Consider the following 21072-nt stretch of genomic DNA (forward strand, 5'->3'; position numbering starts at 1 on the left):
AACCTGGGCATCCTATTAACAATATTCTAACAAGCCCATTGACAGTCTGCCTAAATAATACTGAGCAAAACAGCAATTTTTCAAAAAAAAAGCAAGGGAAAAAAGCATCAATATGTCTGACACAAGTGTGCACTCAAGTGTCAGAAGACCACTTAGCTCAAGTGTTCTGTTTGGCATCTTGGCAGCACACTGCAGAACAGGGAGACACCTGACAAACTTCCACTAAAGTTCTCTGAACAGCAGAGTTAGGTCAGGCTGCCAGGGCCCCTGTGGCAGTGCCACTGTTCTGGGAAGTGCAGAATGGAGGCACTTCTGCAAGCTGAGTCAGTGCCTCATCTCTCTGAGCAGCACTGCATGACATGTCAATAGAATCACAGCTGCCATCCCTGCAGCCACGCTTTTCTATTGTGGATTTTCTACACTGTTATTTTAGGTAGCAGAATAGATGAGTTGCTGGTGCTGCTCTCTGCCATCAACCTGTATTCTTGCAATGAAGGAATCAGGTCAGCCTGCTTGCTTTCTCTCTTACATGTACAGACACATAGACAGAGGAGATTCTGCATTTAAGGATGTTATTTTTAATTCATGTGCAGCTCACCCTGTATGGAGAAGGAAGAGGGCTGTTATACAACTATCTAAGCATCAGGGTCAGTCTCAAAGATAGCAGCTCTTTGAATCAAAGACATATAAGGCATGTGTCTTCACATGAATGTATAAACAAAAGGTACCTATAAGAAAAAGCTGTAGATAAAGCTAGAAACCAAAAGATAAGGTGTAAGAAGTTGCCTTTTCCAGGTTCTGTTAGCCAAGGAGGATACAGTGGGTGTATAGGCATGTGCATCAGTTCAGTGATTTCCTATGTACCCTGTTGCCATCCCATCAGCAGATTAAATCATTATAAGCAGCCCATGAAACTCAGGGCATGTGCTGTATTATAAATTCCCTTGAAAAGCTGTGAACTCACAAACTACATTAAGCTACTCAGGGCAGCTCACACAAAGACAGCAATCCCATTTTACAATCAGTGAATGCAGACAATGCCTTTTCACTATCACTCCATCATGCTGCAGTATGACAGCACATATAAAGACATTAATCCTTAGTCTCTATGCTGAGAAGAGCCAAGAATTCTCCTCAGATTGTAGAGGAATATTTAAGTTCCACAACAACCTCTGCTGTACACTGTAGCTCTTTCTTCCTTACCTTCAGCTGCTTTGATGGTGTAGCCATTCTCTTCATTTGGTGGTACTTCCAGGACCTGCATGACTCTGTCCAGCAAACCATGGATGATCTCAAAGCCTGGGCTTTTGTTGTAATAAATAGCACATAAATGTCTGTAGTTTCTTGCCCCTACATCTGCAGAAGAAGGAAGCAATTATGTTACCTGGGAAACTTTATCACACTTCTAAGCAACCTTGCCTTTTGTATCACTTTTCTTCTGTCCTGTGAGGCACTTGTGGCTGAAAGGAGAAATAAGTATATGAAATGGTTTCTCTGACAGACTGCAATGTAGCCTGAGGAAATAATGGAATTTCTTTAACCCACTGGACTCTCACAGTCAGAAATGTAAAGAAAGATTTAAAGTACCCTATGCCTTGAGCAGGAAAGAGGGTTCCTATATACAAGGATCTTGTATGCAATGGCAGGTACCAAGTGTAAAGCTAAGTACTGAAATTTATAATAGACAAACCAAAATGTAAATACCAAGCAGGCATGGAGAAGCTTGTAATGCTGGTAGGAAAGCTAAATATTTATAGAACTTAGCTGTAGAACAACTACAAGCACAAAACAAGCAGCCCACAACCTGAAATGAGTGCAATAATGTTAGCATGGTGATCTGTGAAAAGATCTTAATTCACAGAGGTTCCCAAATCACAGCTGATACTTCCTGGGATCATCTTGGACATCCCTGCAACCAAGTGATTATGAAAAATGTGCTGCACTGCACAAACTCAAGACAGTGACATGAGTATCTCCCACTTGGGATAAATCCATGAGTCAAACCCCTGCCTTATGTCTTCTGACATTATTGATTTCAGCAAAATGTTTCCCTTTTTTTTTAATTTTCAGAATAAGTATGTAGTAGCATGTTGTTACACTTGTACCCTGAGGCTACTCCACTGCAATGCACACTGTCTGGGATTAGTGGGGCTTTTGAGGCTTTCTTAATCATGGCTTTCAGCATTTGGATCAAGTCAACAGGAACCAAGCTCAGAGAAACAAGAAAAGGAATGGGTTTTTCACGCAGCATACAGTTAAACAGTGAAACTTCTTCACCACAGGATTTTGTGGATGCCAGCAGTTTGCACAGCTCTGAGGAGGCAGATGGGGTCCATAGCTGATAAATCCACTGCTTCTTACTACAAAGAATCACATTTATGCTGGGAAATCCCTGAGCTGTTCCTGGCCACAGAGCAGGGGAGCCCTCTGGCAGCATTACCCACTTCTGCCTCAGAAGCTCTCCTGCTTCTGCCTTGCCAAGCTGGAGGTACAGTAAGGGCATGAATCTACCACATGAGAAATTAGAGATTAAATGAAATTTACATCCTGTTTATTTGCTCCAACTAAACACTTAGTGACAAAAAAATCTGTCAGGAACTAAACTGGAAAACATTTATCGAGTGACCAGAAATAGGTTAAAACACAGCAAAACACAGGAGCAGAGCCTAAACACAAGATGAAAGCTCAGCCTTTTTGAGACAGAAGTCATTCAAAATTTCTAGGGCAGCTACTCAGTACCACAGCTGCAAGTTCTCTGATCAGTCACTGAAAGCTGAACTTACTGAGGCAGTAAGTCTGCAATTTGTCACTCCATGTTTTTTTCCTGTCATTATAACAATGTGCAGTGTTAAATAATGCTGAGAATCCAATCTTGAAGTTATAATGGCAACACAGGAAAGTAAAGGCTACAGGGGGGAAATATCAATAAATGCAGTGTCTGGTTTTGGGTCTGAGCACTCTGGCTGCTCTCTCTGTGTGTCACATGTGTCTCTGTTTCCCAGCTCTAAGATACCAACAAGTACTGCAGTTATAGATGGTCAACAATTTATTTTCATGTTATACAGAGCAACAGAACAGAAAAATATGGTTTTTCCTTCCCTAAGACAGCATGTTCTTTGGACTAGAGGTTCAGTAGAATGGTTTCTTTATTTTGTGAGTAATTATGGTAGCAGATGTTGTGACAATTATCTGAATTTTAATTTCATTACGATTAAGATAGTAATGGTGCCTTCAGACCAGAGTTCTTAACTAAAGCATCAGAAATAAACGTACAATATTTTTTATAACTCATGTTTTTAATTTTAGGAATCTTTGGTAAAGGGAAGGGTTTTTTTTTCCAAGTGTTATAAAATTTACTCCTTTACAGAGTTCTATCACAACAGAGGAAGTTCATTCACCACAAGTGATAGGGAGGAAAAAAGATACTGGGATTTGTAGGCAAAAGCTGGCAGATGTTAGAAATGCTTCAGTTCTTTATAAGTCACTTAAGAGCTCTCATGTCATGCCATGAAACATTTCTATTTTTCAAGTGAGCTTGCCAAGTATGTCAACCCAAATTATACATAAATATATATGTGTGTGTATATATTTCTGAGACTTCAAAGCACTTCCTGGGGATGCTGCTGAAAAACAATCCAAAGGATGGGCAGCTGCTTAGGAATATGTGAGCCAGAAGAGTGCAGAGCAAGATAAAGCACTGTTGTACACTGCTCCCTTGAAAATTAGAGCTGCTTCAGAAAAATGACCTGGTGATCTGAAAAGGGACACCTGCTCATGCAAACTTGTCTTTTAGCCTCCCAAACTATTTTCTGCAGAAAACCAACACTTCCAGACAGTTGGAAATATGCTTCAAAAGGTGGCAGCAGCTGTATTCACAGATGATGTAAATTGTGCCAAATGTGTGCTACCATAAGCTTGCCAGATTCTCCAAGATCATTGGTCAGAGATGATTTTTTAATGGATTCATTTCTTTTGTTATGGTGAGAAAAAGGGTATTCTCTCTTAGGCCTGGTGGTAAAAGTGCTGATTTATACCCTAAACTGGTGTAACAATCCTACAGAAGCGATTACCTAGTGCTACAAATTACCCACACAAATGCTGTGCAACATATTCAAAATCAGTACATTTCCTCCTGCCCTGAGAAAAACCATTTTTGCTCAAATTTGGTGCCATTTAGTTATATTAAATCTGTCACAGATTTTGCTAATTTAATACATCAAAACTTTGTCAGGTAAGTCTGAAGAGAAATATGTTCAGTTCACCTTGGTAAGCACAAGTTCTGTGTACTTTATGAAAACCCAGAGTGTTTAAAAGAGCTGGTTCATTCACACCTGGATCACTGCAAGACGTCATTTCCAATACAGTTCATGTCAGTCCTCTTTTGACCCATACTTTTGAAATTATTAATTGGGAATTCTGCATGCCAAAATCATGAAATAATAAAATTAAATTAAGCCAGTCTGATGACATAAGCCTTGTGCAAGAAATCTCATTCCATATGTGAGAGGACAACCCCACATTTTCAATGTTTGCCTTTCTCCACCACCCCCACCTCCAAACTTTTTATTAGGCAAGGTTAATTTTGGAAGTCAATGTGGGGAAGACAGTAATGATTCTCAACACAAGATTAAAACCCATTTTAGACACTGCTCACAGTCTGCAAGGGCTCAGTCCATGAGAGGGCTGCCCAAGAGCAGACACAGCACAGAGATGCTGCCTCAGAAGTCTTTGTCTGTTGCAATGATTCCCATCAAAATTAAGTACACCCTAAAATCATTCTTTATAAAACTGTTAAGCAGCCATCTACACAAATGAAAGCTTTCAAGAGCTGCACTTGACAAACCTGAAATAAAATTAACAATTTAAGTCATCAGCTTTATAATGCCAGAGTAAATGTGCTCCTTAGTCCAAGATAAACAGCCCCACTCTTGGTTCTAAAGAATGCTGATGCTATTCTGCCATCTGTCCCACGTTTTTTGCATTCTAGCTAACTGCATACCCATCAAGGAATGAGCTGCACCACCAAACTGTCTGTATTTAATAAAAAAGGGCCTACATGGTTTGCTAAAGCTGCTTGTTTTGCTTGGCAAGGCTCTTTTTTCCTTCAAAAAGGAAAAAAGGTAATCTACGAATTAAATTCATCACCAAAGCAATTTACTTGCCATTTTGTTTAGGCTTTATATAAAACTGTGGTTTGCAGATTCCAGATACTTTAAACACCACCACTAAAATCTGAGACTAGATAATGAAACAACAGAACCATTGCTACCACTGAATTTAAAGTAATGTCAGCCTTTTTACTGAAGCAAAACTTCATTCAACTCCTCCCAAAAGTTGTAGCTTGGGCACTCCTTTTCTCTCAATATACCATAGAGAAAGACATGAATCAATAAAATTTAGGCTAATTTTTAACATTTAAAAATCTGTTTCTACAGTTCATTTTACTGATACATTTTTCCAGATAAAGGTAATTTGAAATTTTGATCATACACAGTGAAATCAGTGCAAAGAGGCCCCAAAACCCCAAAAGGGTTTCACTGAGGCCTTTGGAAAGTGAACAAGCTGCTTTGCCTGTTTCGCTTACAACAATTAAGGCTACATGGTTAGGGCAGCCATGCTTTCTTAGCATAGCTGGATGAAATGGAAAAATAAGGATAATAATTTTATTAATGAGAGAGGAAATTTTGTACTCTGGAGCTTTTTATTTATGGATACAGTTTTTTACACAGATTTTTCCATTCTCTACCCTGTATCTCTGCTACCAATCTCATTCTTCATATCAGTTATCAGCTTCTCAGAAAATAATTTGGGAGAACAAACACAAGCAATCCTGTTTAAGGATGATGGAAAAGGGATTCCTGTTGAGACACACTGACCTCAAAATCTTTCCCTGAATAACTGATATCTATAGAATCTACCTATAAATAAAACCTGCTCTTCCCAGGCTGGAGACATTCTGCTCTCCAGCTGGCACAGCCAGCACATGACTGCAGTGGCCTAAGCAGGCTCTAGAACTGTACCAGCAAAATGCCTTTGGTATTTCTGCTTTCCAGGGATTGTGCCACTTGCAAACACTGCCAGCAGGTTCTCTCATGAGATACATCCCTGATAAGAATATCAATTACATTCCTGATAAGAATACGAAGGAGCACTAGATTAAGAGGAACAAAAATTTAGAGCAGATTATTTTTTAGTCTTGTGTTTATGCTTGCAGTTTTTCAGTATCTGTGACAGATTTTAATAATATTTAGATGCCTAAAAGCAGTTGCAGTGTATCTCCTTGTAGTTTTGAGAGAGCATCTAAAATGAGCAATGTTTCCAGCCACTCTAAAATCCAGCCTGAAAACCAAGCTCTTAAACCTTGTGCTCTGCACATTAATACAAATGTAGTATGGAATTACTATTATTATGGAAATACCTATTTTAAAGGAAATACAGATTTCCTTTACTATTGCTATTTGGTACATAAATGCATTTCCATTATCAAAAATTCTGAGGAACCTTCTCTTCTTACCTGTATTAGGATCTTTTACTACAATGTCAGAAATCTCAAAGAGTTTGAGAGGCAAGGGCATCTTTCTGTTGGCAGCAATAGTTTTCAGCAGCCCAGGAAGGAGGGTTGTACGTGCCACCTGCAGGACAAACAGAGATGCTGCAAGTCAAATACCTTCCAAAATATCTAGTTTTCTTTTTTTGGTTTTGTCCAGTCATAACAAGAATTTAAAAGTAGTCGTGTGCAAATACTGCACTTATCTCTTATGATTAAGCAACTTTGATTTAGAACTTTTAAACGTGGAAATGTACATTCTCTCCATATTTTATATATTGCATTCTCTCAAAGAGTTTATATGTGAACTTATGAACTGGTATCATTTCACAGGTGGTTGACTTGCACTGCAGCATAGAAAAAAATACAGAAAGTGAAAAAAAATCCCCATACTCTCACTTATACAAAAGGCAAATTCTAAGTTTGCACTAGCTAAGATCAAATGATCTAGAAAGAAGTATTAAAATACTTAAAGAGCATCACAGAATTAAAAAAAAAAAAACAAACCAAGAGTAATAATGCTCAATATTTAAAAATAAACAACCCAAATGTTTCCTACTCAAAGCTCAGGATGTTTAGAGATTGCCAAGTCTAATAGTTCCTTCTATGCTGAATAGGTTTTCTAGATAAGGAAGTGCAGCCATCTGGGAATTTTCTGAATAAGACTGCTCAGTTTTGCCACGTTCTGCCACACATAACATGGTACTTTGCTTTCTTGCAAAGCTGACAGTATTTCACATTGGAAGAGAGATTTCTCAGTGCAGTAACAGAAAATGACACATTCAGCACATAAATATACACAAGCTCTTCAATGCAGGAAATGCAGCTTATAGTTTATAAATTTTATTTTCTGTAAGTTCCTTTCTCTCCTTTTTAAATACAGAACCCATGACAATATTGCTCTCAGAGTGTAAATGATGTCACCTGAAATTCTGCTGTTTTGGGGTTTGCTATGCGCACAGCGTTTGTTGCAGAGATGTCTGTGCGAAGTTTATCTGCAATATCTTCTTGAGAACACTGAAAATCAGACAAAAACATATCAAGGTCAAGTGGTTAAAATAGACAGCAAGCCAGTGATGAAATTTGATCTCAAGAATGAACAATAGAATTGTAGCACTGCCCCATAATACAGCCTCTCACACGTAACACTCATAATACAAATTAAGCCCCAGTCTTAAACCAGTTTGCCTACTTAGTCTTATTTATAAGTGTTAATTACTGAATAAAATTAAGATGGGTTAAAAAAAAAAAGCAAGTGTTTATTAAGGCTTCTGTCACGGACTGTTGTAATTTATTTTAAAAACAGGCTCAGATTCTGCAGCCTGACTTGCAGTGGGTGAAGAATTTTATTCTGAAAATAGCACTTGTAGAGGGACTGGTATCTGTTCTTTAACACAAAGTAAAACAATCCCTTGAGGGACACTTACATAAAGTACAGTACTGTCTATGAAAAACAGCTTGTATGGCCAAGCCTTCACTTTTCAGAGCTGTATATAAGATTCTTGTAGTTTGTTCAATTTTGGGGGTTGAAATGTTTTTAAAGCCTGTATTCTAAAGGTGTATTTTGAAGCTGGTCAGTGAAACAATATGCATTCGGTTTATCAGGCTCAGCCAATGTCTGTGCACATACTGCAATAGATGCTACTTCTAAGATCCACACTTCAGATTTCCAGAATTTATAGCTTTATTAGAGTAATAAAGAAACCAGTAGCAGACTAGGCATGGAATTGAGGATTTGCTTGTGTACTGCAGGCTCCCAGAAGTGTTCCCTTTGCACTGGCAGCACTCACACAGTGTGTTGATACACCAACTGTGAGAAAAATGAGCAGATGATACCATCTGAAAAAGTGGATTATTGAATAATCATTTTTAAAAATCCCAAATAACACAAGGAATGCTGAATTTAGGAGGAGAGAACTGTGTTAAACAGTTTTCAGATGTCTATCTAAACTTCAGCATGTTACTGTGATTTAACTACATGGATTCTGGCTAAACTAGAGCTCCTCACAGAAGGCAACATTATTGTGTACAAGTGTAACTTGGGGCTCTACCCAAGAAATAGACTGAGTGCAAAAATACATAAGCAGTGTTTGTCATATAAGATTGGAGTACAAAATATTGTAGTATAAATTATATCAAAGTCATAAGCCTCACTTAATAAAGTGTCACTCAGACTGTGAGTTTTATCCTGCCACAGCAGAAATACAAATAGGAAATGTGATACCATGACACACTGCATGACCTTCAAAAATTGTGCTGTTGCAGTTCATAAAGGTTCTCAGTTGTAGCAATGTAATGTATTAAATGTTCCTATTTATAGGAATAGACATACAGACATATTACCTATTTGGTGCTGAAATAAATGAACTATGTGTTCAAAGAAACAAGCAAGAGTGCAGCACTCAAAAATGAATAATGAATTAGGAAATATTAATTTTGGATAATAATATTAATGAATAAAGAAAAACTTTAAAAACTGACTATATGTACTGTTGCCTCAACACGGTAGTAACCACAGGCCTGAATACCTCTGTTAGATATTAGCACTGCAGCACAATACTACTTATTGTCCTGGTTACTTAAATGAGTTAATAACCAAATATTAAAACTGGAATATATTTTTCAGAATGAGACCAAATTTTGTTTTTGAAGCTCTGTGAAATCTGAAGGTGTTAAAATTTTATTCAGTCCATTCAAATTAGCAAATGTGGTTGCAATATCTGAGCCCTTCAACTACCAGAAGTCTTTTAGGAGCCTGAACTTCTGCATCTTAAAATATTTGAGTAAATTAGTAAAAAATATCTGTGAGCAGATCATTCTCTCTTAAGAGGTTGTATACTTTCAAGGATTTATAACTGGCCATCTAGTAAGTTTTAGCTTCGGGAAGAAGTTGAGAAGTTCCACAGAGATTTTTAACAGCATGTGCAATGGTAGCTCCCCATATCCTAAAATGTGCACAAACTGGGCATTTAGGCAAAGGCTTTGATCTTGCAACAGAAAGGATTTTTAAAAATGTATCTTGTATTTTCCATAGCTGCCTATGCCAGTCTCCATACAGGGACAGTTACCACATACATTTGGAGGGCATAGGAGCATATTTAACTTCGTTTTCAAGAGCAGATCAGGTTCTCTGATCCAGTTCACAGCTAAGGGGTATGAGCAAGTGGCCATGACAAAGATGTTGTTTCCTGCTGTACATTCTGTTTTAGCACAACCATCCTGCTGTATAATTTCCATAGTACAAATTATGGCATCAGTTAGTACCAGAGTGGCACTTGCTGCTGCAGATTCCTAATTCTTGGTCAAAGACTACTGGCATGGCTGTAACAAAGAATACCAAAAACCAGTGATAACAATGCTATATTTTTTATCTATATTTATCTATGTACCATATATCTATTTGTTCTCTTTATTCAAAACCCTACCTGTGGTGAAATTTAGAAAGCATGTCCCCCTAGTGTCTGTATATTGTAACTTTTTTATGAGTATTCTTAAAATAAGCTCTTTGCAGACTGATTGCAAAAGAATTGTGGGTAAGTGACAATACTAAAGAAAAATAGGTAAATAGGTAAATCTCAATACACTGTAGAATACCCACCAGAAAGTACTAAATTTTCATGTTGTTTTTCCAGATTATTGAATTATGAAGAATTTCACATCTGGTGACCAAAGTCTTGAGAGAGATTTGCTGTCTTACAATTTCATCCTATCAAGTTAAACTAAAACCAGTCCTTCAGCAGCTATTTCCCTCTCTATACTTAGAACTGCATACCACATTAACAGTGACTCATTTAATTTCTCTGACCTACAAACTCTCCAAATATTATACTGTGATTCCAAAGCCCTAGTAAACAATCAGCTGCCAAAACAGCACTGGATGATACTGATACATTTATACAATAACATATCCTCAGACCACCCTCTGCAGTTCTGATTGCATCATTGTTCAAACATGCAATTAAGAAAAATATGAAATCAATGTAATATACCAGGGCAAAAGTGAGTGCTTCAGTGAATCCAGCAGCTGCCAAGTCCAGCCTCAGAAGTTCTGCAAGCTTATTGAGGGGGAGCTAAAATGAAACAAAACAGTTTTCAGCTTCCATCTAAAAGCATTTTGCTATTCTTTCCCAAGGTGATTCTGCCTGTTACATGATGGTGAATTCACTAGGGAGGGACTATGCTTGTGTGCTTAAAATTTTTGAAAGCATTAGCCAGCTGCCTTCAGGCTTGCCTGAGGAAATGAATCTCCCAATTAGAGATTTAATACGGGTTCCCTACTTAAACCCTTCCTTTTTTTAAGTACCAGCAACCACTGGTCTTAGACTTATTCAAATCAGCGGGGCATCTGTTTTGTATCCCATCCATGGTAAATACTTCTCAAGGCAAAGCATGTCAAAATATTTAATTCCTAGGTTCTGTTTTCCCCAAAGCCCTTCTGGCATGCAGCAGTCATTTACTGACAACAGAGCATTCATTTGAAGGGGCAATCTTACTTGATTAGCTATGGTGTACGTTTTCGGGATCAGCATCTGAATGTTGTTATAACCATAAGCTATTGCTGCATCTTCTACGATATCACAGGCATGGATAATGTCTGCTCTGGTAGGAGGGATTTCAACCTCTAGATGGTTCCCATTCCCTGTGACGTGGGACTTCAAACACATCCTAGTCAGCAGCTTTGCCAGGCTTGATGGAGTTTCACTGAAACAAAACAAGAGAGTGGTAATTTATGGATTTTGCAACGTATTGACTGGTTTTGTAAAGTAATCAGTGTTTTTTCGGCATTGCCTCATATCCTGGACAATCTGTAAGTGCTTTATGGACTGTACACAGATTTAGCATTCAAACAGAACCAGCTCAGATTCTCATTCATGAGATGGTCATTTTCCTTTACTTCATGACAGTTGTGGGAAGCCGTAAAGAATCATTCACCTTCTCTGAAAGCAGGGAACTCTGTTACAGAGTCAATCTAATTACCCGAGATAACCCCAGAATTTTTGATAAATTAAAAAAAAATCACAGTCTAAACATTTTTAAAACAATGCAATAATCAATGTCCTCTAGTACCTTTGTCACGGTTAATAAAAACTATGTTTTAATTTGCAGTAACACACCTGATTCCTACTTTCTTGTTAATGTATTCAGGTTTCACCTTCTCTGTTCGATAAGCCAGCTCCTAAAAAGAAAGACAAAGATTTTAATATACATATTACATATACAGATTTTAATATACATATACAGTGCCTGCCATTTCTACCTGAGAGGATTCAATCTCAGTAATCTAGCTTCTAACTGGCATACTATGAATGACACCCACAGAAGACAAATGTGGAATATTAGGCTATATTTAGCATTCTAAAGTGAACAGGATTGTTGAAAATATACTCTAGTATGCGATACAAAAGCTGTTCTTGGTTAAGCTGGAAGGGTGAATGCAGCATGAAATCCCTGTTATTGAAACTTCCGATAATTCCTGATATATGCAAGTATCAGAGTCACTGAAAGTTTCAGGTGAGTTCATCCTAAGTCAAAGCCCTAAAGCACAGAAGGGTCATGCATGAGATCTCATGGTCATGTACAGATCAAATGACCTTTAACAGGAAAAGGAAGAAAAACCTTCTATTTCCTTATTGGCACACAAATACCTACCAGTATTTTACTTAGCAAGTGTGCAATGCATTTAAGGAAGATATTTTATATGTATTTATGTCTTCCATGTTTTTCTAATCCACTTGATATACAAATCCTTAAAAAACATAGCATCTGAAACTTGTGGGGTTTTTCCTCTATTTTATCTAGGGAAGCTCTTTGGTTACTGCAGAAATTTCTATTTTGTTGGATATCTTTTCAGGATTCTACATCTTTCCTCTGGTGATTAAAACTGACATTAAGAAAAGAAAAAGCTAAAATGACACTAGAAAACCTCTCAGCAAAAAAAAGTTTCTTTCCCTCTAAACAATTTGTACTCCCTTGGTGTATCTGATTTTATGAACTCAACCAGAGTTCATAACTCAGAGTTCACAGTTCATAACCAGAGTTCAACTCTGTCTTCAGTTACTTTCAGGAAACAGGAGGAATTGCTTTCTTTATACTTATTAAGAGAATAAAAATGTAAGACTGCATTACTGGGAACAGATCTGTCTGGGGCTCTGAACTGAAGTCAATATTCTGCTTTTTAGACCTTTACATAGTTGGTGTCTGTAAAGTGAGAGACTGAAAAATGCAGTGTTACAAGGTTATTTCAACTGAAGGGCATTAAAGCTTCCAGATCTGATAAGTACATTAGGCTGAGGCTGATTTCAGTTGTCCATAGGCTCAAGGCTGAAGGATCTCTTCCTGCATTCATTTTTCCTGATTTGGAACACGTAGGATTTAAAAGCTTTAGACACAGATGATGACCTTTGATTGCAATCTTTACTTGTTCCTGAAAAAGTTCCTATGGCAGACATGCTACACCATAATAGTGGTTTTTTTTAACCTCATCATAATTCAATGGAGCTTCAAAATTACTTTCCTTGACAAGGAGAAGCTGGAGCTGGCGTTATTTTTTGTGGGGTTAGAGGAGGTTCTGACTCACTGGGCTTTTACACTACACCTCATAACCAGCAGATGTTGCCATAGCAGGAAAAGAAAACAATGTCACTGTTCCCAGACTTTGTGTAAATCAGCCCTCTCCCTAAGGACACAGAGATATCCTCATGCTGTGCTTACCGGATAGATGTGGGTCTTCCCATTGGGATAAACCACTTCTACTGCTTCAACACTGAGAGAGAGAAAAATATAAGTAAAACTGGTTGTAACACATGGCCCAAATGTGGAAATTTATATATATGTGGCCCTGGAGATTTATACTCACGTGAATGGCTTCTCACAATATTCACTGAACATCGTGACTATAATATCAAGAACAATTTTTGCCTGCAAAACAAACATAATAATCACAGTGAAATCTGTCATCTACTTGTGTTGAAGTAGAAAAAAATATCTTAACAAGAAACAGGGAAAATATCTCATCTTACACCCTCTTCATTCTATTCTAATTTCCTAGCAGTCTAGAATATTAGACTGAATTTTAAAAAAAATTTCCTTCTGATGCAGACATTTGTGCAAAAGCTTGAAAATCTGATTTTCAAGGTTCTAAAGCCTTTGTGTATCTTTTCTAAACTCTGCTCTTTAGAAACACAGGGTTTTTATTACCATTTAGAACTGGGTCTTCCTAACCTGTCTAGTTAGTAATTTTACTGAAGTTCAAGTGAGAATGGAGAGGCTGAAGGACTGCATTGCTTAGCAATATATTGTCAAATAACCTCATTTGCAAATTTTTTTGTTTTACAGTTAATATTTTAATAGATTAGTATAATGAAATGTAATAATGAGATTCAGATGAACTTCTCAATCCACAAAGGGTTTTTTTTGATGCCTGACAGTGTAATTTCCTTCATGTAAAAGAACAACATTTTATTTATTTTTACTATCAAGACAAGCAGTAGCAAGAAATGGTTACTTATTAGTTTGCTTAGAAGCCACTTCTCAACATGCAAATTTAGTTGTGTTGTTAACATACCATTTTGTAGTAGAGTAAGTTAAAAGCAGTTTTGCTGTTAAGCATGAAGTTACACACTTTAGGAAACTATCAATGAATGCACAACCTATATTCAAGAACAGGCAATTATAGCTCCTTGGCTTTCATGCTTCAGCTTTGAGTTACAGAATTTGCATATGGAAAGACTTGAATTTAGCAATTATTTGCATGGCATCCCTGCTTGATAAAGATAACTAAGTAGAAAAATCCTTGTCTTTCTTCCCTCAGCCCAAATTTTCAGTAGGAGACAAAATGAATCTTTACAAATAGTATTCTGCCATAACAGGAAGTCTTAGTAAATTTTACTCTTTTCTAAGTCTTTCAGATTTAGAAAAAGAGCTCAAAAAGAACAAACAATCTCTACTTTACTTGAATTATTTTCTCATACAAGCTGAACACTTAGTGTCAACATAAAGATACAGTAAAATCAAAATTCAATGAAAACACAACGCTGTCTATAGAGCAAGCCTGAAACTGTTTCCAGAGAATTCCACAGTCCTACAACTTTTGCATTGGAAGGTTGGCTCCTTACAGTAAATGCCTTTGGTTGTAGGTCTTTGTATTGGAGCTCTATTACCCAAAGGGATAACAATTATATTAAAGCATTTCAAAAGCAGGAAAGATTAATTTACCTTTGTAATATCTGTGCCTGTACATTCAATAAACACATTTCTGGTATTTAGCGTTATTTTTGTATGATCTCCTAAAACATGTGAAAACAAAAACATGTTAAGAAATATTAGTTTTATTGCAATAGCACTGATACTGATTTTGTGTCAGAAAGATCACTGTCATTTTCCACAGCTTAAAAAAGCCACTATCTACTGCACCAACATTCACAGTTGTTGGCAGAATTGCAGCTCTTTTTATATTTGAATTTATGAATCAAAGAAAAGGAAAAAAGCAGATCAGACACACTGACTGGGTTATGCTTTACACTGCAAGACACAGGGATATTCAGTATCCTGGCAGCCAGCTGGGAAAGGCAGCTAACAGAACAGTGGCCATCTGCTGTTAGCAAAGGGCTCTGCACTGCCACAGCATCCCATCTTCCCTGGCCTTAGTCCCACATCCCATCACGTGTGATCTATATCATTTCCTTGGGCAGGAACAAATGAAATGGCTTTCAAAAAATTATTTAGACTAATGACAATCAATAGTCATTCTGTGCTCTCCTGACACTGCTGATACCCTAAAGGTTGCTCTATTGTAGTAATTTAGGTGCTAGTATGGGTCCCTTCTAGGCATGAATTTTCTTTGTCTGTACTGGGAGTTATGATGTGTGCACAGAAGCACATCCCTGTTGCAATCAAAATTTTCTTGTCTGGAAGAAGCACCTGAAGTGTCTCTTTTGCAAACTGGATGTGAAGGTCCCTAGCAGATGGTTCCCTACAAAAGTGGGGTCTGTTAGTAAGGCACAAGCAGTCTGGAGCAGCTGTACAGAGATCTCATTCTGCCTGTTAGGCACAGATGGGCAGTGCCCACCCGGAGTGAATCCATGGCTGGGAACCATGCAGGAATGGGCACACACAGTCCTAGATCCATGTGGGATCATGTCAAATCCAGCCTCTTTGTCCTCCTTGCCTTTCCTTGCACCGTTCATTAGTGCAGCTGCACCAGAGCCTAAGAAAGCATTAGGATATACAAGGGAATTCCTGCTTGCTTTGTTTCACCCTTAGCTGCTCTGGTTCAGTTTCCTGCTAGGAAATGAGGTCACAGGCAGACTGGGAGTTAGGGGCAGCAGAGATCTCAGGACTGAGGGACCTTGTCCTCCCTACAACTGTGCTGTGTCTCTTTGCACATGGAATGTAGTCAGCATCTCTGGACTCACTTCAAAGCAAACACAAGCCCTCACTTTAGTGCTTGTAGATAATCCAAACAACCAATTCAGATGTTTACATTGCATTATCTGTTTAAAAAGCACCTCTGACCTGGAAACCTCACTTAGATACTGTTCTCTAAAGCAGAGGCAGGTGTTAAATTTAGCTCAACCTTTTAAATTGGTAAAATACAAACAATATGCAGTGCTCATACATGGAGCACCCCCAAGCTGGAATGACCCTAACAAGGATCAGGCACAGTGGTTGACAGCATCTTCAATTCAGTTACTGTTACAGTCCCTGCCAGAGACTTTGAGCTGCCTTTTAAGAAGATTTAGGTTAGCTGGATAAGGTCTATTAGGAAGCATACATCCAAAGAGATTATCACTGCAGAGTTATTGGTCAGTGCAGGGAAATTTACTGATTCCTCACCTATATTTGAGTATATAGACATACTGAATTATTTTTCTTTAAGGAGTAATTCTTGACCTGCCATTAAATGGCTGCAGTAAACCTGGTTCTCAAAAATCATGCATGGTTTCTTTTGCATTCAGAGGAAACCCATATTTAGAAACAATGCAAAAAAAAAAGGTCAAGACCAATTTTTTTCTTTTTAAGAAATTAAAATCTTCTGAAATCACTTAGTGTGATAACAATAGGAGTCATAAAAAACTAGTTCCCATTCCTGGTAAGTTCCCTGCTGTGACTTCATAAAATGGAGTACAAAGTTGCAGTTACCAGTTTACAAAATAACTTCTTGCTGGCTTCTTTTAGCTTAAAAAAATGCTTTCATAACAAAAATTCCTGTCACAAGGAACTTTATTGAGTTGGGGAAGAGCATGAGAAGCTCAATGCAGAGGTTTGCAGTATAATTTTTACACCCTTCTGATGAAGATGAGAAAAATGAGCACTAGAAGCTTAGGGAGGGAGCAAAAAACCTGACTATCTTTAAAATGAAAGAAGGAAAGAAGACTTAGGAAATTGTAAGTGAAACAATTTTAAGAAAACATAATAATCCCTATGGCACATCAGCATTTCTGTCAGGCACCAATTCACACACAAAACAGCAGTAACACTACAGAGCAGTCACAAATTAATCTTACCATTGATGATTGGTGGCATGGACAGAACAACCCCATTGCTGTCATAAATGACAGGGTAGCGTGGCTTGTTTTCAATCAGGGGCAGGTAGTGCCGAAGGTGGCTGTCAGTCTGGAGGAACAAAGCACAAACTGAACTCCACTTCTGCTCACAGGTGAACTTCCACAGAGCCACAATCCTTTGGGGAGTGATTAAGGGGTGTTTTGAAGGTGGGAAGGATTGGGTTAGAGTTAGGTACTTTACTAGCACAGTGTTGTCTCCCAGCAGCAGGAAAAGTCTGAAATTAAAGAACTAGATTTTTGGTTTTCTTCAGAAGTGCTGAAGATTATTTAAGGATTCTTTCAAACATGTGTAGGCCACTCTGTCCAAATGACAGTCTTGTTCACCACAGCGCACAAAAACATTGCCAAATATCCTTAGTCTATAGGAACTCTTCTTAAAAGTGATAAAAATTAGCACTGTAATACTTTCAATTATAAATTGCTGGATACTGGCACATCCCTAAATTTGATTCAAAATTTACATTTGTTCTAATGGCCTAAGTATGTGCTGTACCAAAACCCTAATTTCCTTTTAGTCTCTCTTGTTTCTGAACACTCTTACTCTTTAGTCAGAGGCACTTGATGATTTGTCTCCAGGGCCAGTATGTGTTTTCCAACATGACAAGCAAAATATGGAATGTCCAATGGCTGTTAAGCTACAGAAGACAATTGTGTTTTATTTGTAAGAACAACTTCTAATAACAAGGATATGAGAGATATTTAGCCTTGGAAATTTATCCTCCTCATTTAGTGCAACAAGTCTGAAAAATTCCACTTACCCTATACAGATCCATAATTTGTGAGGCTGTGTACTCCTGGGATTGATTCAAGGGCTTAAATTTAATTTCAGAAGGTGCTTTGGCTGTATAAGTAAATGGACCAGTGATGGTGTCCAAGTCATGGGTACCTATTGCTACTAATGCTCTTTTCCTAGAAATAAAGAAGGCAAAATAATGGTTTACTAGTAATACTTGGGAGTTTCTTGGAGTATGATGCTTTATGAAAAAAGAGCTTAATGAAAAAGCAGAAGGATAATTTTGAGAAGCCCAGAAATTATTCGATGAATAACATTTTAATAAATATTATTATGAATACCAACACAACTGTCAAGGCAAATCCAATGGGAATGTTGCTAAACACTTCTGTCTCAACTGCTGAATGAACTGCAACAGCTGAACAGGCAAGGAAATGAGAAGGATCAAGAGAGCTCCCATAGAAGATTTTCCTTGGCATAACCATAACAGCTCTCTGCAATAGAGATGTGCAGCTTTAATGTGATAAAATCATAGACACAGACACTACACACTATAAATTTAAGCACTAACCTGCAGATATTCTGGTGCAGCTTCTCCTGCAGGTCGATGAAGCTGTCGTAGCGGTCCTTGGTGAAAGTTATGTTCCGCAGGACAGCAGCCACAGCGTGAGGCCGGACCTGGGCAGTCTGCAATTCACAACAGCAGCTCCTCAAGAGATTTGATTTCAGCTGCATCTGAAACTTTGATTTGATCTGCTACTAGGTTCACCCAAAATAATTTGTCTATTGTTCCTCCCACTCCTCATTCCTAAGAATAGATCACAACTAGTAGAGATATTTAAATGTCTTTAGCTCTTGTTCTGCAAATAAGATTTCCAGTCTCACTGCTCTTACAAAATCGTACTGATATGGATCTTGCTGCTTCAGCAACTCTCAATGCATTTACAAAAGTGCAGTAAACAATTTTACCTGTTCAGTGATAATCAGCCTCTGACCTTCACCCTCAGCTGGTATTATCTTTTCAAACCTAGGGAGATTTATCCTAAAACCAAAACAGAAGTAAGTCTGTAGCTGCAATGTAGCAAACTCTAGAAATGGAGCAGGAATTATATGTAGAAAACTTCCTTGCTAACATTTATTGGCATGTAATAAGCTAATTTTGCAGAACTTGTTTTTTATGGGATGGTCAACAGATTACTGAACAAGAAAGGAAGAACTCAGCAAGATGAAGTCATTGCAGAAAAGGGAAATAAATTATTTGTTTTGGTATTTATTAGAAAGGATCACAAGGAAGTTTGTCTGCAGGAGTTCTTTACAGAGGATAAGTCTCAAATGGAACAGCAATTGAAAACTTTTTAGAACAGATACAAAACCCAGGAACATTCTAGTCTGGTCTTTTCAAGTTATGCAATAGATCCTCTCCAGAGGAACACCTGATGAATCTCATCTACACACATAATCATACTCCAAATGCAAGCAAGTAGGAATTTCTGTTTACTGACCAGAAATGGACCCAAATTTCAACAAACACCACAGAGATGTCACAACTTTGCCTTACCTTTCCTTAAAGACCTGCAGTCCTCGGACCAACCCTTCCAGGCAAAGCAGATCATAGCGGTTGGCAGGAACATCAATTTTATAGAGAATGACATCAGAGGCACCCTTGGCCTTTTCTTCACCTTTTTCTTTACTTATAATGTCCTTCTCAGATGTCTGAAATCAAGCAAAAATGTGAGTTTAACCTGATATATCTTAACATTGACAGCAGTATGACAGTGATAAGATAGCAGAAACTGTATTAATAAGAAGTTTAACACTGTAATTTGCATTTATACAGCAAATGGACAAACCAAATACAAGAGATGACATAAAACCTCAAATTCAGAAACTGTAAAGCAGTGTACCAAAAGAAAAATTCAGTATTAAAATTTTAAGAAAAAATATTATAGAAGCAAGAACCTCCAGGCTGTCAGACCCCAGCAGAGATCTGAGACGTTATTTTTGGCAATAGATTGGCAAATGATGTGTCATAATCAAATTTATTCTGAAATAAAGCATAACATATGACATTCAAATGTCTTTTGATAAGCATCATTAAAAAGCCAATAAACTAAAATTAAATGGCAAAACCAAAACAGGTCTGCTTGAACAAGATTTGCATGGATAGAGTTATCAGGAATAGCAGATCTCCATAAGTACAGAACCAAAATAAAAATGTTAAATATAAATTTAGTTAAATTTATAAATATAAAGTTACAACTCAGCTAACAATGTCCAGGACAAACACATTTTTGTGGATATTGCACAGATGACTGTATATAAAACAAAGACAAGCAGATATTGTAAAATATGATCAATATATGTTCTGTGGCCATACTTATGCTGCTAAGTAAAATGGTGCCTGAGATCAAGCAGCACGGAGTGCTGACCTCCAGGAAGTATTGCAATATGCCATCTTGGAGGCTCTTGCTACCAAAGCAGTAACTTTTGTATGTCTGAGGGGTTTTTCCCCAGATTCAAAACACCTGTGTTAATACAGTGCATTACACCATTGCAACAGGGGATATGCTGGAAACAATGCCATACAAACTCTTACCAAAAATCAATGCTGTCAATATGCTACATCTACTCAAAAAGCAACAAATAAAACCATTACTTACAATTTCATCAAGCTCCAAACCAAACTCAAAGCAAAGCTCATCAAATTCTTCATCCGCTGTGAAGGAAGAGGGTGAATTTTGGTTAATAAGCAGACATCAGACCTTATTTTTGTGTATGTCTTTACAATGCTTTCAAACAAGATAGCAAAAGCTATTTCGGGGAAAAAAAGGTACAAGTAATTTGAAGATTTTTTCCTTATATTTGCATCTGAGTAGCAGCTTCTTTAGTATATATTTGATTTATTGACGTGGTATTCTGACAGTCACAAGGGAGGGCTTCTGATCTTTGGAGCTAAGCTCCTCAGCCAGATCTGTCAGAGCAACTCTGGCCTGAACAGATAATGAAATCAGAAGGGAATAACTGGGCAGCTTCTGCCAAGTGCTCCTGTTCTGATCAGACAGGTTGCTCTACAGAGGTTGCATCAACTGCATCATCAACACGTGAGTAACGCAGAACAGCCCTGTTCTGACAATGCAGATCTGACAGTGCCCTGTTCTGCCAATGCATCGGGCCGTCTGCAGAGCCACAGTTTCCGTCTGCTCGAAACCACTGCATGTCCTGAATGC

At 37.8% G+C, this 21072-nt stretch overlaps 1 protein-coding gene across 1 annotated transcript in view; it reads right to left on the reverse strand.

The window, feature by feature from the left end:
• The window catches only part of FARSB (phenylalanyl-tRNA synthetase subunit beta), a 35078-nt gene that overhangs the window by 13427 nt on the left and 579 nt on the right, over nucleotides 1-21072 (reverse strand). The window contains exons 2-16 of the mRNA XM_063166792.1: nucleotides 20506-20561; nucleotides 19404-19558; nucleotides 18815-18887; nucleotides 18417-18532; nucleotides 17871-18021; nucleotides 17053-17161; nucleotides 14762-14832; nucleotides 13404-13465; nucleotides 13259-13310; nucleotides 11662-11723; nucleotides 11041-11248; nucleotides 10537-10617; nucleotides 7472-7564; nucleotides 6515-6632; nucleotides 1204-1356 (exon numbers count right to left, since the gene is read on the reverse strand). Of these exons, the coding sequence (XP_063022862.1) occupies nucleotides 1204-1356; nucleotides 6515-6632; nucleotides 7472-7564; nucleotides 10537-10617; nucleotides 11041-11248; nucleotides 11662-11723; nucleotides 13259-13310; nucleotides 13404-13465; nucleotides 14762-14832; nucleotides 17053-17161; nucleotides 17871-18021; nucleotides 18417-18532; nucleotides 18815-18887; nucleotides 19404-19558; nucleotides 20506-20561 (1560 nt within the window). The remainder of the gene's footprint in view (nucleotides 1-1203; nucleotides 1357-6514; nucleotides 6633-7471; nucleotides 7565-10536; nucleotides 10618-11040; nucleotides 11249-11661; nucleotides 11724-13258; nucleotides 13311-13403; nucleotides 13466-14761; nucleotides 14833-17052; nucleotides 17162-17870; nucleotides 18022-18416; nucleotides 18533-18814; nucleotides 18888-19403; nucleotides 19559-20505; nucleotides 20562-21072) is intronic.

The sequence above is a fragment of the Melospiza melodia genome, chromosome 12 (assembly GCF_035770615.1).
Source record: "Melospiza melodia melodia isolate bMelMel2 chromosome 12, bMelMel2.pri, whole genome shotgun sequence".
Classification (NCBI taxonomy): Eukaryota; Metazoa; Chordata; class Aves; order Passeriformes; family Passerellidae; genus Melospiza; species Melospiza melodia.